The 21,927-nt window shown below is 44.5% G+C and overlaps 1 protein-coding gene across 1 annotated transcript in view; it reads right to left on the bottom strand.

The window, feature by feature from the left end:
* The window catches only part of ext1b (exostosin glycosyltransferase 1b), a 132,211-nt gene extending 115,016 nt beyond the window's left edge, over positions 1–17,195 (bottom strand). The window contains exon 1 of the mRNA XM_076878965.1: positions 15,287–17,195. Within this exon, the coding sequence (XP_076735080.1) occupies positions 15,287–16,230 (944 nt within the window). The 5' untranslated portion in view covers positions 16,231–17,195. The remainder of the gene's footprint in view (positions 1–15,286) is intronic.
* Between the last annotated feature and the right edge of the window lie 4,732 nt (positions 17,196–21,927).

Genomic DNA, 21,927 nt, shown 5'->3' with positions numbered 1-21,927 from the left:
GGATCCTGACTCTACTATGTCGGTTCAGGCTGCACATCATCATGACAGTAAATGAGCATGAATTAGAAGAGAGGAGTTATAAACACAACACACCTTAAAAAAGGTCGTTGGTGGCCGCCCGCACGCCTTTCACCGCCGAGCTCGGTACAATAAACGGGCTCATTGGTTTGCGGGTCAGATTTCCCCCTCTCCACATCCATGTTTATTTTGTATGTATGCACATGTGCATCCATCCGTGCGGTAACAGACTGATAAGGAGTGACAGCCTGACACATTATGGCCTTGATAAGGTTATGTTGGGTAATGTAATCTGACAATTATTAACTAGACAGTGCAGTTGCTGCACTACCAGAGTGACCTTAGAGGGTAGAAACGCTTCGGGATCTGATCATAAAAAGCTCCCGGAAACAAAAGTGAAAATACACTAAAATCATAAACTAAACCGTGCAGAACCCGGGAAAATGAAAAAAAAGAAAAGAAAAAAAAACAATGGCTCCTTGTGAATGAAAACATTTACAACCTATTATTACACTTTCACACATCACCGATATCTATACATCACCCTGAAGTGTTTGTTCCAAGTTAACTGACTAGTAAATAAACATTTCTGCTATTAAAAAAAAAAAAAAAAAAAGAGATTAAGAGATTAAGAGACTGTAGTTTCAGATTTTCTAAATGCGACCTGCTCATATCGATTTTTATCAGCTCTGATTTTCTTTCTGAGAGCTATAACTGATGCATATTTAAAAAACTATTTTTAATGCAATCTATTAATTTCCTAATAAAAGAAATTATTGAACAATTTCTCTCAAACTGCCATAAGTTACAGGATTTTCTCTCACTGAAACAACTCAAATCAAAGTGCTCTGCCACTGGAAACGGGCACAAATAATTAACTGAAAATGTGCCGCTGTACACCCTCCATTACCTGCTGACATATTTTATCTCACCAAACAAAAGGCAGGTGCAGCAGAGTAAGATAACAAAATAAATGCCAGGTACCTCACCTGATAACAGAGCATTATTATTATATTTTTTTCCTTTTTCACTTGTCTCCATAGTTTTCCTGTAGCTAGTTAGATTCATTGCTCATACCGAGGCTGCTAGCTTGTGAGCTCTGTCCATGTTTGGCTGGGTGAGGATAATTTGTAGGTACGTTTTTTGTGGTGGTCCCTCCACAATTCACTGTGGAAAATTTTAGATCTTTACTACCTGTGAGGAGGTTCCACGCTAATGACGTATTAGTGTTTGGTTGCGAGTATGCGCGCGACCATTTACTTGTGCCACTGTGCAAACATCAGCCAAGTGTGAAATGGACTTCCTTGTAAATTGGACGTAGGCGCAGGATGGCCTCTGGGTTGCCTGTCAGGGCTGGGAAAGTTAGAAATTAGCCAGCGCCGGTGCCTGGCTGATCATCCAGTATGAAGGATTCCACATTAAATACTTTGAGTGAAGTTTATTTAATCTGAAAACACGCATTTACATCACATAAAACAAAACACTTCACAAAACATTAAGTCAAAAGTCCCACATGCTAATTAACTGAAAATAGGCTTAAATTATTTAACAAAAGGTTCATGTATGAGTTAAACAGTATAATACGCTGGCACCAAAGAGGCAGGTGACAGCTTTGAAGTGATTAGAAGATAACATGGCTAGTGGATGCTAATCCCACCCTAGCGCTCTGATTAGCTTGGAAAGCGAAGGTAATCCAAACTTGGCTCTGCTACTGCTCCATGAGCCCATAATGAAAGGATAAAATAGTGGGTAGTTACACCCATAGTACGGGACAGGATGAGGCACCAATATTGTCTCCATCTATTAATCCATTAAGGATCTGGTGGGATTTGACAGAATTTCTAATCTTTCACTCAAATTTACAAACCACGCTTAAATTTTTAAGCTGCACAGAAATTTTAAGTGGCCAGCATTGGACTTTTAGTTACTATTTGTCATCCATTCAGCATTAAAGAGCAAAGAGACATGGAAAAACTGAAATATACTGTATATCAGTAACTTTTAGCCATATTACTGCAACAGGGTATTGAATTGTTTTAAAGTCTCCGAAAAAGCAAGAAAAAAGAGAGCAAATAGGCACAAAAATTAAACAGAAAAATTTAATTTTAACCTAAAAGAATTCTGAAAGATCTCCGTTTTAAACTGTGAGATTAAAAAAGATGAATAGAAGAGTCACACAGTTTAGTGAATGGTGAAATGAGAAGGCGTGGAAGCTTTCTACAGTGTGGCCAAGTGATAGGTTTGTAGCTTGAACCCATCCGCTGGAACGTTGAAGACAACATAATTACACTGCAAAGCAAGACACAAGTAGGCAAGCTTCTTCATGTTTCTCGTGCACGGGAGAGAACCGGACAGGCACCGTTCCTTCGCTTGACCCCAGTTGCTCTCGTCCGTTCTCCCGTACCACTGTTCTTTTATTGAGGTTACATGAATATGCATAAGTTCATTAACATATGACGTCTACATACACACAAAGAGTACCTTGCCTGTGTGTGTGTGTGTGTGTGTGTGTGTGTGTGTGTGTGTGTGTGTGTGTGTGTGTGGACTGCTGATCAAAGGGTCAAACATCCTTGGTCAGGAAGAGGGTAGCCTCCCCCTCACCCTAGATGGTTCATCCTAGATAACACGGTGAGGAAGTCCTGCAGTTCATCTAAACAAAGAGCACTTAGACTAGAACAGACGCAACTACGTTAATCCTACCATAAAACAATAAGACACGGTATGACCTCTCATGCTCCCAAAGTGCTGTCTAATACACACAAAGTTTGCAGACTATCAAGGATCAAAACCTCTACCAATCTACAACTAATTACAAAACTCTAAGCATATATAAGTAAATATTTCTAAGCATAAATGACAATCAACAATACAAACCTAACACCAAGCCTCAAACCTCCTCAAACATGTTATAAAGATGATTGCAGCCTTTTCCTCTTCGGTGTCCAAGCACCTGCTAAAACACTCAGAGCAGAGACTATGATCAATGCTCATAGCAGCTTAGCTTAAATCTATGTTATCTGTATACAACAACACAAGGGTCTATGCTTGTTACATCATCTTTAGGGTTTCACTACCTCATAACTTAAAATTTAACTCAGTACTGTCTAAACCTTTGTATGTATCGCACATTGCTTGAAACTGTGCAATGGCCTAGAGACTGATTGGCAACTGGATGGCAACAACCAGCTGCTAGGGAACATTTAGCATTACCAGATCGTTTCTGTGAGGTTGCAAGCAGGCGCTGTGAAATTGATTGCTAAGCCATAGTCATGCAGACTGGTCAGCAAACCCCTGGTAACAACTGGCTGGTAGGGAATTATGTGGCTACAAGACCTTAAAGGTCACTCTCAGATAGTGGGTAAAATTTAAATGGAATTTATCTTGTTGGTCAAAAGAGAGTGTACAGGAAGTCAGATCCCCCCCCATGCAGCTTAGAGGAAATATTTGTGAAATCCAGAGGTTGCCCATACCCTTGAGAAGACGAGGAGGTTGGGCTGTGCTGTGCTGTGTGACTGGATGTGTCTGTGCAGACATGCTAGTTAATATGGAAAGGAAAAAAAAAAGAAAAAAAAACATGAATAAAAACTCCTTTGCTGATACATTATTCATGTTTGTAGCTTCTAGGGGTTCCACATGAGTGGCCACAGTTAGAGTTAGCACCGGGTTTCAGCCAAACAAGATGCTGCACAGTACGTGGGAGGGTGGGAGGGTGGGAGTGGGGTGCGCTTGTATGTCTGCGTGCGGACAGGGATGGAAGAGGCCGGGCAGGAGGTTCGCCTGAAGGCTTAAAAGGAGAACATTCACAGAGGAAAGCAGGGGGAGAAAAAAAAGAGTGGGAATGGAAAGACACTATTGAATCAGCACTACTTTGCTAAAGGGAACACACACACACACACACACACACACACACACACACACACACACACACACACACAGGCCTAGAAGCATACACAGCCATGCACATATGCATATGCAGATACACAATTTAACACACATACAGCTCAGACTGCAGTGTAAACGTAGCACATACTTGTCTGGATTTCTGTCTGTCCCCTTGTGGGCTACAGTGCAAACACTTCACAAGAGGTGAGCAATCCTCGGCTGTCTAGGCCACATGATACACAGAAAGATAGCAGGTATATTCGGACTTTACTAGCTCATGCTTTCCTTAAGCTCCTGAAAACTCAGTGATCCCAGTAGTATACTTGTGTATTTATAGACTGTCAGCTATGTAGCTATGGGCAAATACTCTGTAGTCACCAGATACTCCACAAACTCCTGACTGGACTCACTAGCTAATACATGTGCTTTCTTTCACACAGAGACACATGCAGGACCTCAAACTTTGGCCTATAAGCTCAATAAAGAGGCAATGATACAAAAAAGAAAAAACACTCTGCAGGCTGGAGTCTCATGTTTGAAAAGTGTTGGAAAAGCACTTTTCAAACAATTTTTTTGTTCTTTTTTTCCAAGTATATGAAAAGATCTGAGCTCACATCAAAACATTTAGATCATTTAACAAAGTTCAAATTAGCATTTCGAAAGTCAAAGGAGTATCATGTCGGGCTATTTCTGTAACTTTCCACAGAAGATGCTCTGAGATGCAGTTTGAACTAAAATGAACTTAGAGCTTCGTTGTAGGATGTTTTTAGTTCCTGCTCTAAGATAGCTAAATGGTCCTCGTTTGTTGAGTACCTAACACTAAATATTAACCAAAGTGTAATTTCCAAATTTGCATTGAAGCGACCAACACTGCCGCCCGCCAGCATTTATACCTCTACGGGCTGCGCTGACGTGTCATGTAGTTGCATTTCTGGGAAAGGTGAACATCAGGTTAGGGCGTAGAGTTTCAACAGGGTTAGAGTTCAACAGTGGCATAAATCCAATATAAGAGTGAATGATCCGAGCATTAGAACATGTTGATTGGTTGAATACATAGCACACATGCCAAACTGCTAAAGTGTTAGCCAGTCTGTACATGACACTAATGTACATACTATGAAGTTCAGGCTTTGTTGAATCTATATGTCAACGGAATTACAACCCAAGCTAAGCTTGTACACCAAGCTTGATATCGCTTGCATTTCTTTTGGCAATGCAAGTGCAAGGAGGAAAAAAAGCCCTTAAAAGGTATGTAGTTCTCGGTGGAGCTTCCCAGTGGGCAGTTCCGAATGTGCATCCAGGTAGTGGGAAAAGGTAGAAGACCTCAAATTGATGTTGTGTTTTTCCAACAAACATAATTAGTGTGTGGGAAGTGAGTGGGAAAATGAGGAAAAAGGTCATACAATTACATACTTTCCTTAAGCAGGCAAAGATGAATAAGCCTAAAGCCACCAACAGCCGGAAAGAACACATCCATGTATGCAGCCGCTCAACATGTGCAACATGAACTCAACCTCATGTGCGTGTAGTGCATCTGTCTCCTAAGCCCTTTCCCTTAAAAATCACATATTTGTAGACGTGCACAGCGAAGGTACAGGAAGTCTTAAACTGATGGCCACTCAACAGATTCCAGCAGAGCAGCGGGTATTCAAGTCAAGTGTATCTCACCTCGGGTTGATACCTGATACTGCTGTTCAAATCGTGTTCCCTGATTTTCACACTCAGTACTAACTGGCCCATTTACCAAACGTTTTCACTGCTGCCATCCACATTCCCATCTTATTACAGGATCCAAATGTTGCATAAGGCGAAGGATCCATAGTTCCGCTCATTAGTCCCTCTTCAGATAAAGGCACGACTTGCAAGCGACCTAAAAAAAGACACTTTGAAAACAAAGCGCTGCCATGTCCCAACTTTCTGGGGAAATAAGCACTTCAATTCACTCCCACAAGGAAAACACACCTTGTCGAGCTGCTAAACTAAGCAGGATGCTCTGCTGTTCTTTCTGCCGCACACTTTCTTGCTTTTCCCCCCCACACCTCATTTTTCTGCTTTCCTATTTTCACCTCAGTGGCTCACATTCAGAGTCACTGGCTTTCCCCACTCGAGTTACCCATCCTTTACGGACTTTTTTTTTTTTTTTTTTTTTTAGGTCTGCTTGTATGGAAAGGATGCAGTTGGATAGGCACCACCAGTCATGACGCAGCAGGGCAAAAATGAAGCCACTGAACAAGAAAAAGCATCCTACAGCTTGGCAATACAGCCACAGAAAGAGCTGCAGATAAAGCAGCAGAGCACTGACTTACAGGAATTTGCACTTGATCTGCAGACCAACTTCACATCAACCTGTGGAAAAATTTCACCAAGCCACTTATTATTTGAAGTGCCAAAACTTCATGAGAAGTAATCCATTTTCCTAACTTTTCGCACGCATTCAGACATGAATATTGCCCATGTGGGCTTGTTAGGCTGTGGAAGTGTGAGACAGAGGAAATGACTACGTAAGAGAGGAAGGAGAAGAAAGAAATTGCAGAGAATACGAGTGGGTGTCAATTTGAAATATCCAGCATTACCACCAGCAGCTGCACTTTGTCCTACATCGCCTCTCAAAGACAAGCATGCACTCCTTTGCTTGATCTGAAAAGGAGGCCCTATCAAACTCATGAATAAACACCACGCAACAGCACCGGCAAACAAGCTGCCAGGGAAACTGGGAGAAACAGCGATAAACCACCATAATTCCTTCCTTCCTCTCGGTCAATCACACACCCACGCTCTGGGCATACTGGGACTCTCCTTGGTGAGACCAGATGCCTTCTTTCCTTGTAACCATATCCTCTCATCCTCCACAGCCACCTCCTCCCTGTTAGATTTGGCTAAGCCACTGAACCGTGAAGTGTTGTGAAATCTGCCAAACCAGAGCCTGGTTGTCGATGGCTGGAGCTGTGCGAGTGGCCGCTGTTGCCAGTTGTCGCCCAGGATTTAAAACCAAAAGGAAAGAGATGCAGACAGGAGGAGAGGCCACCGCGGCGGGAGAGGGAGGCTTGATGGAGAGCTGTGAAAACGAGGGAGTGAAAGGGGAGGCATTGGTGTCAACGAGGCCCGGGGGTTCCCTCTGGAAAGAGAGCAAACTTCGGCACAATGGAACCCCTCTAGGGGCAGCCCCAACTTTTACACCCTAAGAGTGGAAGTCATAAAGCAAGATGAACCAAACAGGGATAAGAGCCCTTCCATCAGTGTGCCAGGCAGCCCGAGCTGCTCCAACAAAACCTTCTTTCTCTCCTTGAAGCCTTGGCCCCTTAAACACTGAGCCATGCACACATTCTTCAGTGACATAATGCTTTTTTAAGCTATTGCCCTCTTAAACTCCCCCCACTCCAACATCACCACCTCCTCCCCATTCTCCTTCTCTTTGCTCTTACTCAGATTTCCTCCCTTTGCCATTACTATTTGAATATGAATACCAGGAGAAGGGTTAAGTGTTTGTTTTTACTCTTGCGACAGAGAAGTGAAGGAAGGACGCCAACGTATAAGTTGACGTCAAACAGTCCGCCGTCCCATTGATGTGCCGTCAGTAGGTGTTTGCCGAACAGTCTCTCGGGGCCGTAAAAGCTGCCATTCTGCAAGGCCATAAAAACTAGCTAACACCCCACCTCCTCCACTCTCCCCTGCGGAGTTGTTGCAGTGTCTCAAGGGAGGCACAGAGCTCCCAGGAGGGGAAACCTGTAACAAATATTGATGGACTTACGGTGTAATCAGTGTGGGGGGGGGTTCCCCCTGGAAGGAAATGTTTATATTTCTACTAGAGGTCTGTGTGAGTGCATCTAAAGGTCATGGTTTCTGCCCACTGATGATCACTGATAATAGAACAGTGGTTGGGTGATCCACAGATTGGGAACCAGGCAGTCATTCAGCCCAAAAGGCAAATCCCCAGGATCACTGGGCTGCCGGAAATCCAGCCACCTCCACACAAACACACCCTATACAGTTTTATAGCAAAACGATAACAGCTCTACAATTACAGCCTAACTTACTCAAAGTGAAACCTGCGTCTACTTAACTAGTCCAGACTAGAGCAAGAAAAGGAGAGAAGAATGAGGGAATAACTGTCTCTCTGTTCAGTTGTGACTTTAAAGGAGATCTTTTTTTGATGACCACAGTTGATACGAAAGCAATGCCGCTGAATCCTAACAATAAACTTGGGAGTCCCACAGCCTAAACACTCATAAAACGCTCCGTAAAGCAACCCTAAATAAATGTAACCCCCATGCACTGCTGCAAGAAACTGGCAGTTAGCGATAAAGTGCAGCAAATATGTGTCAGACGTACTCAACGAATGATAGATATTTATGGGTTAGAGAAATTTAAATCCAAGGACACGTGGCGAGAAAGACTACAGCGACTAACGGTGGGAATGTTGGAATGATGGAGACGGGAGTGTGCGCTCACAGCGGAGTTGTCCTGTCTCGGCATGCCCCCACGCTACGCAGAGAAAACCGAGATGTGAGAATTTCTCAAAAACTTAGTCGACCAAAAAAAAAAAAAAAAAAAAAAAAAAGGGGGAGAAAAGAAAAGACAGATGTCAGAACTCAGTCTCCGTTGTGCGAGCCGAACGTGCAGACAGCAGCCGTATCTTCCTTTCATTCCTTCACTGCGGAGATTTTAATGAGAAGCCAATCACGCGTCTGTCCTGATCATCGCTTTTTGCCTCAGCCAGTCACATACCTGTCTACTTTAATTGAGTTCACAGGGATCCAATCAGCTTCGTTCTCTTGCTCCTCTTCCCTTTCTGTTCTGGGCTTGTCAGAAAGACGCGCAGCTACTCACTTACCTGTCTGCCTGCAAACTTTTTACATCACTGCATCGGCACTAGTTAAGCCTGAGCACGCTTCAGTTGTGACAGGAAGGAGAATAGAGAGTTAACTTTTACCGCTGTGCCTGTGTCTCTTATTAATTCATTCCTCTTAAACACTTCCTGACAGTCCTGGGAAGGGAAGGCGTTTTGATGCCTTGTTATTTCTCACTCTTTCAATTACAGTTACCACGAGCACAACAAGCCCTTGGACCTCTCTCTTTCCTCCAGAGTGGAAGTGAGCAGTTTTTAATAGAGAAAATGACGCCAGGGGCTGGCCCACTGCTGTGCTAATTCTCCCATCGATTTTCATTTTGGGGGGGAACCCTCCCAGCTGATCAATCTCTCTCCACCACCTAGCCAGCTGCTGGCCTGGGAGGGGGTGCGGGGTGTTGCACTTGGACTGCGCCGTCTGATCCGATGTGTGCGTGTGTGTGTGTGTGTGTGTGTGTGTGTGTGTGTGTGTGTGTGCCGAGTTCATGTCCATCCAACCCCCCTCGATTCTTCCCCTCACTTGCTTCCCACCCCTCCACCCCTGCCACCTCATCTGAGGCCAGGGGCGGCTTGGCTGCCCTGATAATCCCTCAATGAATGTGGGTCAGCGAGTGGGGCTTTGCCTTCGTCACTCAGCAAGGGGACAGACAGCAGGGTCGTGACCCCAGCCATCCTGTGCGCACTCGCAAATACACACACATTCAGACAAAGGGCCCAAAGGGGTGCGCACGCACACACTGGCGTGAATAGATGAGCTGCCACACACCAGCAAAACTGCACCGATGAGAACGAGTAGAATGTGAAAGACACACAAATGGAGATGAGCAGAAATCAAATGATTAGGGAATTAATTGAGTTAAAAGAGGAAGTAAACTGGTAACGCTTTTTACAACAGGTGACCTTCTATTTTAGTAAAGACTTTTTAAAAAAAGAAAATCAGGATGATGAGTAACTCAACCCTTTCATCTCAGTTATCTTCTAGCTTTATTAGCCTTAATTTGGGGGGTTTTTGACTATTGATTAGACAAAACTACATTTGAAGCTGTTGCTTTGGGCACTGGATACTTGAGATCAATAACTGGTTGATTAAAGGATGATCATTAGTAGCAAGTCTAGCTAGCATATTCAAAAACCTGGTCAACTGATTACAAAGGCTTGTAATGTCTGACAGCAGAGGTTCAGCTCCTAACAGTTTTCACAAGTGCTCCATCACAAAACTGTGTGGATGTGCTAGCTTCCTCTGGTTTATACTGCTGGAAAATGAATATCTTTACATTTCTGACTGTTTGCTGCAAAGAAAACATGAGATGGAAAGTTGGAAAGAGCTTTTTTCTTTTAGCGACTTGCCCTGCGTGTCCCAAAGAGGGGCTGGATCCACTCAAACACACAGGAAGATGGTTGGAATGAGAGGAGAGAAAGACAGATAGTGAAAGTAGAGGGGATTTAAGACGGATAAGATAACGCAACACAACAAACAGAGGGTTTTATGTAGTTATAGGCTTAAATATGTCTCTTACACACATGCACACACAAAAAAATATCAAAGAGTCCCAATTAAGCTGCACCACATTCAGACTAATTATTCTCCACATCATTAACATTCCCCATCACGAGCTGAGTACTTTATCTAAGAGAGAGCAGGCAATCATGAAATATTCATGATTTATTAATCTGACTACAGAAAAACAAACAATGGCAACCCGGGGAGTGTGACACCCTCTCCTGCCAAACACCGAGGTAAGCAACACGACTGTGTCTGCTACTCGCTCCGCTCTCCAACAGGAGGCCGCTATCAGGCGACGCCGCCGAGCTGACATTCAGGTGAATGTCGTTATTCCCACTCACAATTTTTGTTCTCTCGTTTTTGTTTTTTTGTTTTTTTTAAAAACCTGTGTTTAACCGAGATAAGGTGGAAAGGAAATGTTGCTGGTTTTCTTCACTTGGCCCAGATCAGCTACTGTCTCTCACTCTGTGGCGCTCTGTCAACAATGTGTCAGACGTCACGTTGCTTTGAATTTTAAAAAAAAAAAGACGAAGAAGGGGAAAAATATCCTATGAAAATGAAACTGTGGCAGGGAGACAAATCACATCATTGCTTCAGTTCAGTGTTGCTCGAAGACAGAAGCAGAAGAGGGGGGAGAAAGAGAAAAATGAAGATAACCAGAGTAAAAGGAGAGAAGGTAAGAATGGAAAGTAAAACAGAGACAACAAGGGTGGGGAGGGGGATGCAAGAGGGCCAGAGGCCGGCCTCTCTCCCCATTTCTCCCTCTCAGCCTCTCATGCTTCCAAGATAATTTTCTCAAGTGGGAAAAATTTCTGCTGATGACACAGTTGTGGAAATGAAAATGCCACAGTGCCTGGCTGATGTTACCGTCATTGACTCCTAATGGGAAAAATCCCACTACACGCGCAATTTTCTGGACTCTCCGTTTCTTTCATTCCGACATTGCTGCCATTATTATCACTCGATATCACACCCACTTGCTCATCTTCTTCCCCTTGCGCCGTTTCGAGCACGGGCATTTGCAAACACGGACGCGTTTCCCGTAGCTCCTCTTGACATTCTCGTTCTGTAAATCTTTCCCTCTACCTCTCCTCGTCGCTGCCCTCCCTCTCTCGTCGGGGTTTTCAAGTCCCCCGGGTGACCTTGAGCGGCAGCTGCCAGTGAAGTAGCTAAAGTACAAAGTCAATACGAGTCAACAAAGCTGGTTAAGTATTAAATGGGGGGGATGATGACGCTGCAGTTAGCCGGAGAAAGGCTTCAACGAAGGGGAAAAAATAAATAAAAAAAGAAAAAAGGACATGCTCAGTCAGACTTTAATGGAACACTCAATGATAATAATGATGTACTTTCAGCAATTCACTCCACTGACATTAGATGAGACTATACGTTTGGTTTCTGCAGGATAATCTGCTTGATAGTGAAACAGAGAGCAATTACAGTACTTACACGGTTGATTCACTGCTTGCCTACACACACACACACACAAACTATGCATGCTACTGCACAGAGACAAATGCAAAAGTATGAGGTGTGTTAAAATGATTCTTCAGCCCTTGTTTTGTCACATAACACAACGGAAAAAGCTCACACCTGAAAAACCGTGGGGCATGACACATGCTTACCATTTAACAGAATCGGGAACTTTATTTTGAACTCCTCAAGTCACGAAGAACAAAAAAAATTATAATAATAATCCCCAGTTTGACGTATTCCTCTACAAAGCAAAGCACTGCTGCAGAATTCCTCCCAACATCAACTTTTTTCAACTGCGGAGCCGTAATAGCCTTTCACTGTCCTCTCCCTGGATTATTGTCAGCAGCCCTGAAACTCAGTGGATAATGTAGCAGTGAATGGCTCCTTTCATCAGCGCCTGGCCATGGAAGTGGACCAGAGTGACTCCAATTGAAAGCTATTGCGGCTAAGAAAATCAATTGAATAAATGTGTGGAGCGTGGTGCGTTTGTGTCTGCGTGTGATGAGTGTGGGTGGGTGGGAATCAGTTTTGGTACTTATATACCGGCTTCCACTCTGCCCTCCTGCTGCATACCTTTGTAGAGCAGCATTCCTCTAGAAGGCTGCAAGGTCAAAGGTCGGGAAAAAAGAAGAACATGAATTTGGATGCAACACCAACCGTGGCACCGTGTATGTATGCATGTAGGTATGTGGAACGGTGACCGATTTCCTTCAGGTGTAGGATCAACCACTGTCCGCACAAAATACCGTGTGCATTTAAGAGCCATTTAAAACTAAGAATCGCATTCTTCAGTGCGATTAATGGATTTCAAATGTTGCTAAAACACGTCAGATTAGTTTGCAAAGTGAAGCTATGACTGGTCATGTGCCAGTTTATTCTGACGCATCACATGTACGATCATTCACTTTCATTTTTTAAATACTGCCGAACTGCACTTGTCCGACTTTATAGGACTTGGTTGTTTACAACTTCCTGTCACACGGAAAAGAGAAGCGAGTGATTGGCTAACTTAGAACCAACACTATCCTGGCTTTGATTGCACTGATTGCCTCCATCTATTTAAAGTCTGTGTTCCATCATATGATTTATTCTTTGGGATCAAACTTTGAATTACACTGTACATTAAAAGCATCCAGGTACTGCTCACAGGTACATCCAGGTACATGCGCTGTGCAGACACTCTGCTTTGGCAGCGGTCTTGCTTCAGCTGCTAACAGCTGCTGTGACACGTGTGTGCATTCCTAAGTTCCTGCACTGCAGCGTCCCCGCATGGCATCGCCTGTCCGCCCTGAGCCTCTGGAAATGAAGCACTGGCAAACACCAGAGGGTCAGCTGCATATAGATCCATTTACCTTGGAGAGCTACGTCAGGGTTTTTGGCACCCAAAGGGCTTTAAATTTGATTAAGAGGGAGGCATCAGTTTGATTAAATTTAAACAGGTTGCTAAATCACAACAAGAGCAAAATTTATGCGTTGCCTCGTTTGTGCCAAATACCAGAGAAAACTAGAAACCCGAGAACTTCGATAACCTGGGGAAAAAAACAAAACAAAAACAAAGAAGACTAAAGCCACAGAGAGATGTACGGATTGACAGCCCAAATCTAGCTGCACTGTAAATGTGCTGTGTAAAAATGTGATTGGATTTATTGAGTTTTAGTGGGAACAAAAATCAAATACAGCATTGCAGCTGGAAATGAAATTACTGAGATGTAGCAGTATTGATCAAAATTAACTCGACTGTGAAACGCGCTATGGCAGAAAGAATGGGCAGTGAAGACTCAGGTTTCCCTGAACCACTGCCATCAAGCTGGATCAATCATCCGATTACGGTGCTGAGATCTTCCAGAGGCAAAGCCGCCTTTGCGAGAATGAGGCCTGATCCTTTAGCAAACAGAGCCACGAGAGGAGCAGAGGTAGGCTGTCCAGAGCCGACTGGAATGTCAGATAATGGATGGCATATCTCTCCAGGTGACACCGAGCCCAAGGCATCCAGGGAGATGGAGAAGAGGGGAATGTTGGAAGGAGAAGGAAAAGGGGATGATGAATGGATGGACAAGTGCATGCTTGTGAAGTTTTGTTAGAGCTTTTTTTTTGCATTACCAAAACGTCTGGTAAGAGGTTCCTGAGTGCATACACACTGGTTCCTGAGTTCACTACAAGTTCAAGGAAAGTCACTTTGTCTCTCAACCAAGCAAGTGCCATCTTTCCCAGCAGCTCCTTTTTCTCCATCTTTCTGATTAACAGAAAGCAAATACGTCTGTGTTAACTTCCCATATGCTGCCCATCTGTTCTTTCCCTTAACCCTGACACCAGGTACGCACACACACACACACACACACACACACACACACACACACACACACACACACACACACACACACACACACACACACACACACACGCTGTGTGTTACCACACGCCTGGAGTTTACTCTGGATTCTTTGCAAACGCTAGGATCCACAGGTTGATAAATGCAAATCAAGCAGATGCTACTCACACACAAGTGAACCTGAGCAGTCGAGTTCACCGCTTAATCCAAATATGTGAACCTGAGAAAACATTGCCCCCTATATTAAAACATACCAAACACTCGAGTACAGCTGCTGATCCCAAGGGGGAATCATTAATTACCACTTCGACAAAACCTGATACCTCCAGAATTAGAGGTAATCAACTGTCCCCGGGGGCTAAATGGAAACCACGCCACTAACTCCCAGAAATGAAAGAGTAATTAACCCATTTTGACTGATTTATTCACACTCGCGTTCAACCAAACATGTTAGGCACGGCAGCCAACGTAAACTACACTGCATGCACCTTCAACTGTAGGAAGCTGTATTTTTTGTCATGGCTGGGTCATTTTTACCTCTAATTTCAGAGCCCAAAACTCCCATGGTCCAACTTTCACTTAATTTGCACTAAGTACAGGGTGCAAATCAAACATGCCCATGCATGTCCTTTTAAAAGGCTTCAGTAGGGAGGTGGTGGTGGTGGTGGGATTCCTTCATAGGAAGGGAAGAAGTGAGGGGAGGGAGGAGAGGAGGGAGGGGTGTCCAGAGAGCCAACAGCCTGGCTGGAGATCTTTTACCTCAGGTAGGAGAGGGAGAAAGGAGCTGGGGTGGAGGGGTAAAGCAGTCAGATATAAACTATGACCTGGAGTTTTAGAGGGGTGGGTGGGTTCAAAGAGGTTCGGGTTTTAAAAAGGTAATGAATTCAATGGAAAGCAAACTTGTGAATGTTGCTGATCAGTGTCTATTTTCAGTTCTGAAGGACACTTAATGAGTTCATTTGAAGTATTCACACACACACACACACACACACACACACACACACACTCACTCACTCACTCACTCACTCACTCACTCACTCACTCACTCACTCACTCTGTGCCACAGCGTGAGAACTGTGGATGATGCGCTCCTGCTGCGCAGTTTGGAGTGATGACAGCGCAAATAAATAAATAAATAAATAAATAAATAATAACATTAAAAAAAAACATGTAAGCACTGATTAAAATAATAACCAACAGATAATCACTTTCCCCTCTACTTGCTCCAACTTACTTGTCATACTCTGCGTTGTCCTTGTCGCACCGTGCGTCTTTGTGCTTCTGCCAGTCTTTGCCGTGCTTGCAGGTGGTGAGCAGCACCACGTCCTCGGCGTTGTGAACGTGATATAAGGCATTCCTTGTGTCCGAGCCGATGCCGGTCAGGTAGCGCTTCCCCTTGAACACCAGCATGTATTTTCTGAAAGGCGGGATGGAGTTGTACTTGAGGTACCCCCTCTCTCCACCCGTACGCGGGTGCTCCTTGGAGAAGAGGGGGATGGACACGTCAAAGTTGGGCCTGAAGTTCTCGGTGCTGATGCTGGCTTTGGCCAGCATGGCTTGACCGATGTCGAAGCCCAAATCTTCCGTATAGTCCGGCCACGTCCCCGAGTACAAGTTAAATATAAGGTGGTTCCTGCCGTCGTTCCACAGGGGCAGGTTCTGGACCTTGGTCTTCAGGTTGTGGACGTATTGAGGGGACAGCTGGTCCCGGTCCAGAGTGTCCAAACTTAGAACGAACAAACATGCCTGTCCAGGGTCCGAGGTGTAAAACCTGGACCCCTCGATGGTCGATAAAATATTCTGGTAACTCTCTGAGATCTTCTCCCCCTTCTGCTGGGGGTAAACATAAACTTTGAATCCGTTCTTTCGACACAGAGAAAAGTCAAAGCAGGAATCCATGCGACACCTTTTGCCTTTGTAAACACTTGTGTTGATGTCCCTCTTCTGCCTCGGAGATATGTGCAGGTTGTAGTCCTCGGTGTCGGTTTGATCCCAGGGCAGGAAAAGATGTAAAGGGTCCGAGAAGTGAGGCCAGGGCTGCTCGGGCCGGTGCCCGTTTCTGCTGCGGTCATGCCGACTCCTGCTCGCCGCTGGAAGTTGAACCCCTCCGAGGTAGAAGAGAAGCACTAGACACGCACCGGCGGAGAGCAGGATCAGGTAACGTTTTTTGGCCTGCATGTGTCCTGAAAACAAGGGCGAGTTGTTCAGGAATAAGAAATGTAAAGTGGCCCGAAGTTAGGCTCTCACTAACCCTGACTACACCGCTCCATCCTCCGGCAGCCTCCAAGGATCCCCAACCCCCCTTCTGCGTATTCGGTTCCCAAATCCAGCAATTGATCCAGTGCATGTGGGCGATTTTAGAAGTCTTGTCCCTTTCTCCCTCTTCTGTAGAGTTTCACCATATCGCACAACGCCTAGCAGCCGGGCTCTGGTGCACCTACAAAGATCAGCGCTCACCGGACCCTCTCGGACACAATCATATGCAGCCACTCTTCTCTCCTGCACTTCTTCTCACCCTCATTCAGCCTGGCTGCACGGAGGGTGGGGGGCTATTGAAATGGAAAACTGTCAGACAGCCGCCTGGGAACTCCGTCCTCCCGGATAAACAGCGGCTGGGGTCCCCGAGGCTCTCCCAGACGTAAAGGTACAGCCCGGATTGGATGTTAAACTCGGCAACACGCTGACCGGGCAGTGTAAAAACACATCGGTACGGCCACCACGCGTGTATCCAAATACCTCTGGGTGAATTCGTCCGATTCTCCCACACACCCCCTCCTTTTCCCCTTTTTATTGCTCCATGGTCCCGTGTGAGGAGAAGCGGAGAAAAAAAAAACCGGGGACTCGTCGTAGCGCAGGAGGAAGCTCAGCGGCACAACTGTAACCTGACGAATCCCTGCATTTCTCTTATTTATTACAACCTCCCCACATACGCGCTCTTATTCAATAAAAAGCTCGTCGGCGAAGAGCCGCACGGCAGGCGAAGTTATCCGGAAGACACGCGGGTAACAAACGGTGACCTCAGACTGACTAAATAGCTGAGAAAATGTTCAAAAAGACGGGATTCCTTGATCCTAGTGTCCAATTACCGAGTGCTCAGTTGTTCCGATTGTTGGTCGCTAACATTCCAATCCCGACACGACGGCAGCCGACGCGACGCCCCATCGGCTCAAAGACGCCGCCGATTGGTCAGACTGTGGGAACGGAAGAGGCGGGACTAGCGGAATGCACCCATTCATAACCGGAGTCTTCCGCATGTGCAAATTATCTAATTGTAAGCCTATATGGAAACTGGAGCTTTGCCAGAGAGCAAAACACTCTCAGTTTAACAGAAGCTGATAGCGTTCGGGAGGAGCGGCCCGTCAAAATCTCGCGGAGATGCTCGTGCTGTTTGCGGCTGGATCAAACGTTTTCTGTTTTACCCGCGCGTGTTATATTCAGTTGTCTTTTCTGCATTTCTCCCACAGTATTCTCCGTGGCCTGTTTATCCTTTAACCTGAATGTGCCCAACTTTGATGCTGTAGACAGGGAAAGACTGAAGGGAAAACGACAGACAGTAACTGAACAAAGCAACAGTAATCAAATATTATTGAAATCAGTTCCTGCTAAATTACATACAGTTTCACTTCTTCTTTCTTCTGACATTATTCCCGTTTTAGAGACGGATGTTTTTGTGACTGTCTGTGTGTCATTTGTCAACTGTGATTATTAATAGCTGACAAAAGAAGTTAATGAGAAGTCCGCCAGGTTTTTGCTTGATCAGTGTGCGATACTGCACATTTTTTATTAATCCGATGCCAAGTAAATATAGTGTCAGTATTGCCGATACTAATACCGATACTTTTTGGGGGTCAAATTATGTTGTTAAAATATAAATAAAATAGACGTGACAGTAAGCACAAAAAGATTCAGACATTTTTTGTAGTGTTTGATGCATAGTTTTTACATTTCCAGTAGTAGTAGTAATAATAATAATTATTATTATTATTAATTTAGCAAAGTTTAGTGGGCTACATACTGAGCTTACTGATCCTATTGCACTAATATCGGTCCAGTATCGATTGCTTCAATGCTATCGATATTTACGTCAATGCATCCACCTCTGAGAAATGCTTCTTCAGAAGAGGCCACATTTAGTCAGTCACAGATAGACGTGACTCTGTGCACAGCTGCTCCATCCTGTTTGATAGTAGTTTGGCTGCACATGCTGGACAGGATTCCAAAGTGTAGGGTTATTATTAGGGGCTAAGACCCCAAGAACATGAATGCAACTCTGCAGGCAAATATTCGCCTGGTTCTCATCAACCTCCAACACTGACCTTTGCCAGTGCTGTTAACAGGCTGCTGGCTTTGAGCACGGCTTGTTATTCAGTATTTGTATTTCTCACAGACTTAATAATATTACCTGCAAAGTCCACAAATATAGCTGTGTTTGAATAAATTAATATCATAATTGCTCAGCAAATAGCCTCCTAATTATATGGAGATTTATGGCTGTAAACAAAAAATCTGCTGCAGTCACATTGTGTTGTGTCTCAACAGCCAGACCACCAGGACAGCCGGTCCAAGGCATTTATTTTCTTAAACATTAGCTCTATTAACTTGATGCATGGTCTATTGTTAGACGGGTTTTCATGGAAATCCCAAATCACCTACCCGCAGTCCTGACTGTGCAAAGAGAAGGAAAATCCACTCAAGTAAGATAAGCCCTTTGTAATTTGCCTGTAACAAGTTGTAACACCGATATCACCCAGGACTCAACATCTGCTCAAATGAGTGATCTCATTGTTCATTTGTACCAGGGCGCTAAATGAGAAGAAGTTGTCGGAAGTCAACCCCGGGCCAAAGTTTTCTCGCATCCGCTTACAAACCAAAGTGACACAGCAGAGGCGACTCGCTTGACAGGGAAATTAATAGCAGAGGAGTGGTTCTCGCTGAGTGTCACCATGCCTCATAAGCCCGCATAATCCTCCCTACTGCCGTATGGTGGCACAACATTTGGGCTGGGTGAAGAGGCCATCCTCATTTTTTATCGGCCAATTAGCTCAGAAGAGGGGGAGTAATTAGCAGGGCTGGCTGGGAGACAGGCCAGGATCCTGAGGTTGGCCAGTGCTCATCGTCAGAATATGTTGGTGATGAAGAGGCCTGGGTGCTGTTCCAGAGGGCTGCTCTTGTCTTCAAAGTTGTCCCGCTTAATCTGATGTCCAGCAGTCCAAAAATGCTTCACATTTTCCTTTATGCAAAATGTGGTTGTTCTGCACCCCCGGTTTAACTCCAATAGTGTCTTCTTGCAGCAGTTCCTGCACCCTTAGAGCGTCTTACAGTTGCCATACTTGCAATGCCGCTCTTGCCTTTGTTTATGCCTGGGGGGACTTTTCTCTCTTAATTGCTTGGAACTCTAATGAGACTAAATGACACTGGTTACTAAATGACACTGGAAACTAGGATTGTGTTAACCAGAGAATTTAGTGTAATTTGAGACGTGCTCTCTCAAAAGAAAGCTTGTATCTTTTGAATGCAGTGTGTGCACATCATTTCACATTTCCGTAAATCAGGTGAGACAGAGAGACGCAGTTGCTTGAGCAGAGGCAGCTGTGTTAACCGCTCACCATCAAAGGCACCACATACCCTCCCCAGTTCATCCCATGTATTCCAACTGTTTTGGAACATTTTGTGGCTGTGTGGTCTCGGCATGATTGTGATGAGGGCTGGGAGTCGTTCCAGTGAGCTTTGCCTTGCTCCGCTCGCTCATCCTTCCTTGTGTATGCTTCTAATATTCCCACCACAGAAAAAATTCCCTGCTACAGTGACGCTTTTGTCTCGCTTTCCTTCACAGGACTGTATTAGGGTGGAGATTTGTGAAGGTGAGAAAGCCTTTGGTCGCCTGTGAAGCCCTATAAGGTGGATTGTGCAACACTGTCACGTAAAACATTCCTTTTTAATCAGCCAAAAAGAGAAAAAAAAGGATCTGAAATAAAGAAAAACGTGCTGATTTTCTTCCCACCCCCTTAAAGGCAGCCCTGATGACAGTGTGATCATGTGCAGGGAATTTAAGAAGTAGAAGTGACTAGTTTTTACTACCAGGAAAAGAGAGAGGCATTCAAAGGCTATTAGGACTATTTGGAATAAAGATTATTAAAGTAATGCTACATAAGTTCACCATCACTAGAAAATGCTTCCCAGTGTGTAAATGGCCAAACATTTGAGAAGAATATATGGGACTGTAAACCATGTCTATAGAAAAATATTACACATTTTTAACATGGAATGTAACAAATTACCTGTTAACAGCAAGCAAATACTTCCAGTCTCATATGCAGCATTACTGCACAGCTAATATGATTCTCAATTTATAGATTTAATAAATGGATGAATTTTTGCTTGTGCAATCTCTACATTTAATATCTTGACCTGGGTACTCATTTGGCATTTGAATAAAATGATAAGATGCTACACAGTGTTGTCTAATGAAAAAAAAGAAGCAATAATTTCTCTTATTTTAAGCCGTGACTGAGCAAACACGCTAAGAAGGTAGTTAAACAAAGACCTGGATTACCGGTGGACTGACTCTCCTTGCGCAGATAAACTGTGTATAAAACACTTCCCCTCAGTGATGGCAAGTAGCCACGATAAAGACTTGCAAATTCAGGCTGCGGTAAGCAAATACCCATGGCTGAAAGGTAATCTGTGAGTTCAGAGAGTTTCAGGCAAAAGGAAGACAAAACAGCCTTTGGGCTGCTGCTGATTGGTCGCTGATAAACTCCCCTCAGGATGATGTAACAAGCTCGGCTTGACAAAGGGCATGTATGTGTGTGGTGTGTATGACGGTGCGCGCAGGCTCTTATGCCCCAAAAAGACTGGATTTCAGGTGTGTTTGGGTCCATGCACCCGGCATGCGTATGCACTGGAGACTATATTTTGCTGGCTGTCTGTGTGTGCATGTATACGATGAGTCACAAATCTTATTGAGTTTGCTTTTAAAGCCTGTGAAGTCCCACCTAATACCTGGGAATAGAGTTCCACTGATGTACTGTGTAATCTTGGCTACATGGTCTCACTGGGAGTGTGCTCTTCCAGCCCAACACTGCCGCTTTTATTTAGAAGATTCAGAAAATAACACAAAAGCTTTCAGAGAGCTCTTATTGAAGCATTTGTCTTGTCACCTGCTTTACAATTCCCAAGTGCTATATTGTTGCAAAGTTTGGGTGGGTAAAAGTTGAGAGTCACGGAGATGCAAACATATTATAATGAAATGCTGGTCAAAACAGTGTCTGCGTTGCTCAACCTGAGGCAATAAATTAATTCCACATATTCTCATGGCTGACAAACAACAAACGGCACAATGACAAACAGGTCAGAAGTTTAGCTTAAAGAACTGATGAAGCTGTGGCAAGTGAGTGGGAGTCAATCTGGACTTTCTGTTCTGACTGCTAGCCTCACGGACTGCTCGAGGCTACTGAATGCTAAATGGTGTAGCCTTGGCTATCCTTTCAAAGTGCTGCTCATTCCGTGTGTGGGATGCCTAGTAATCTCCTTATTCTTTATTTATTTAAAGCGACCTTTCGACTCCCGAGCCGAGATTGCTTTGGGCAAACTGAGCTGGGTTTAAATGTTCGGGGGTGTGGGAGGGAGGCCATCGTTTGTTGCCAGGGCCCTGAGCGAACCGCGCTCAAACTCTACAGTTTTAACCCCAGAATTCTTCTGGGAAGCGCAGGCTGGCAGGCAGCGGCAAATGAAGCGTTTCAGGTTAGATGTGGTGATAGGTTTTTGTCCTCATTAAAAGAGAAATCCCTGCCACTGCTTCCTCATTTGTATTCCACGGCAATTCATTCGAGGTGGATTTTGATTTGAGGGATTTGGATGGTATAAGGCCACTGA

The sequence above is a fragment of the Maylandia zebra genome, linkage group LG22, assembly GCF_041146795.1.
Source record: "Maylandia zebra isolate NMK-2024a linkage group LG22, Mzebra_GT3a, whole genome shotgun sequence".
Taxonomy (NCBI): Eukaryota; Metazoa; Chordata; class Actinopteri; order Cichliformes; family Cichlidae; genus Maylandia; species Maylandia zebra.
The sequence above is the reverse complement of the archived record's forward strand: the minus strand, read 5'-3'. Positions and strand labels throughout refer to the sequence as shown.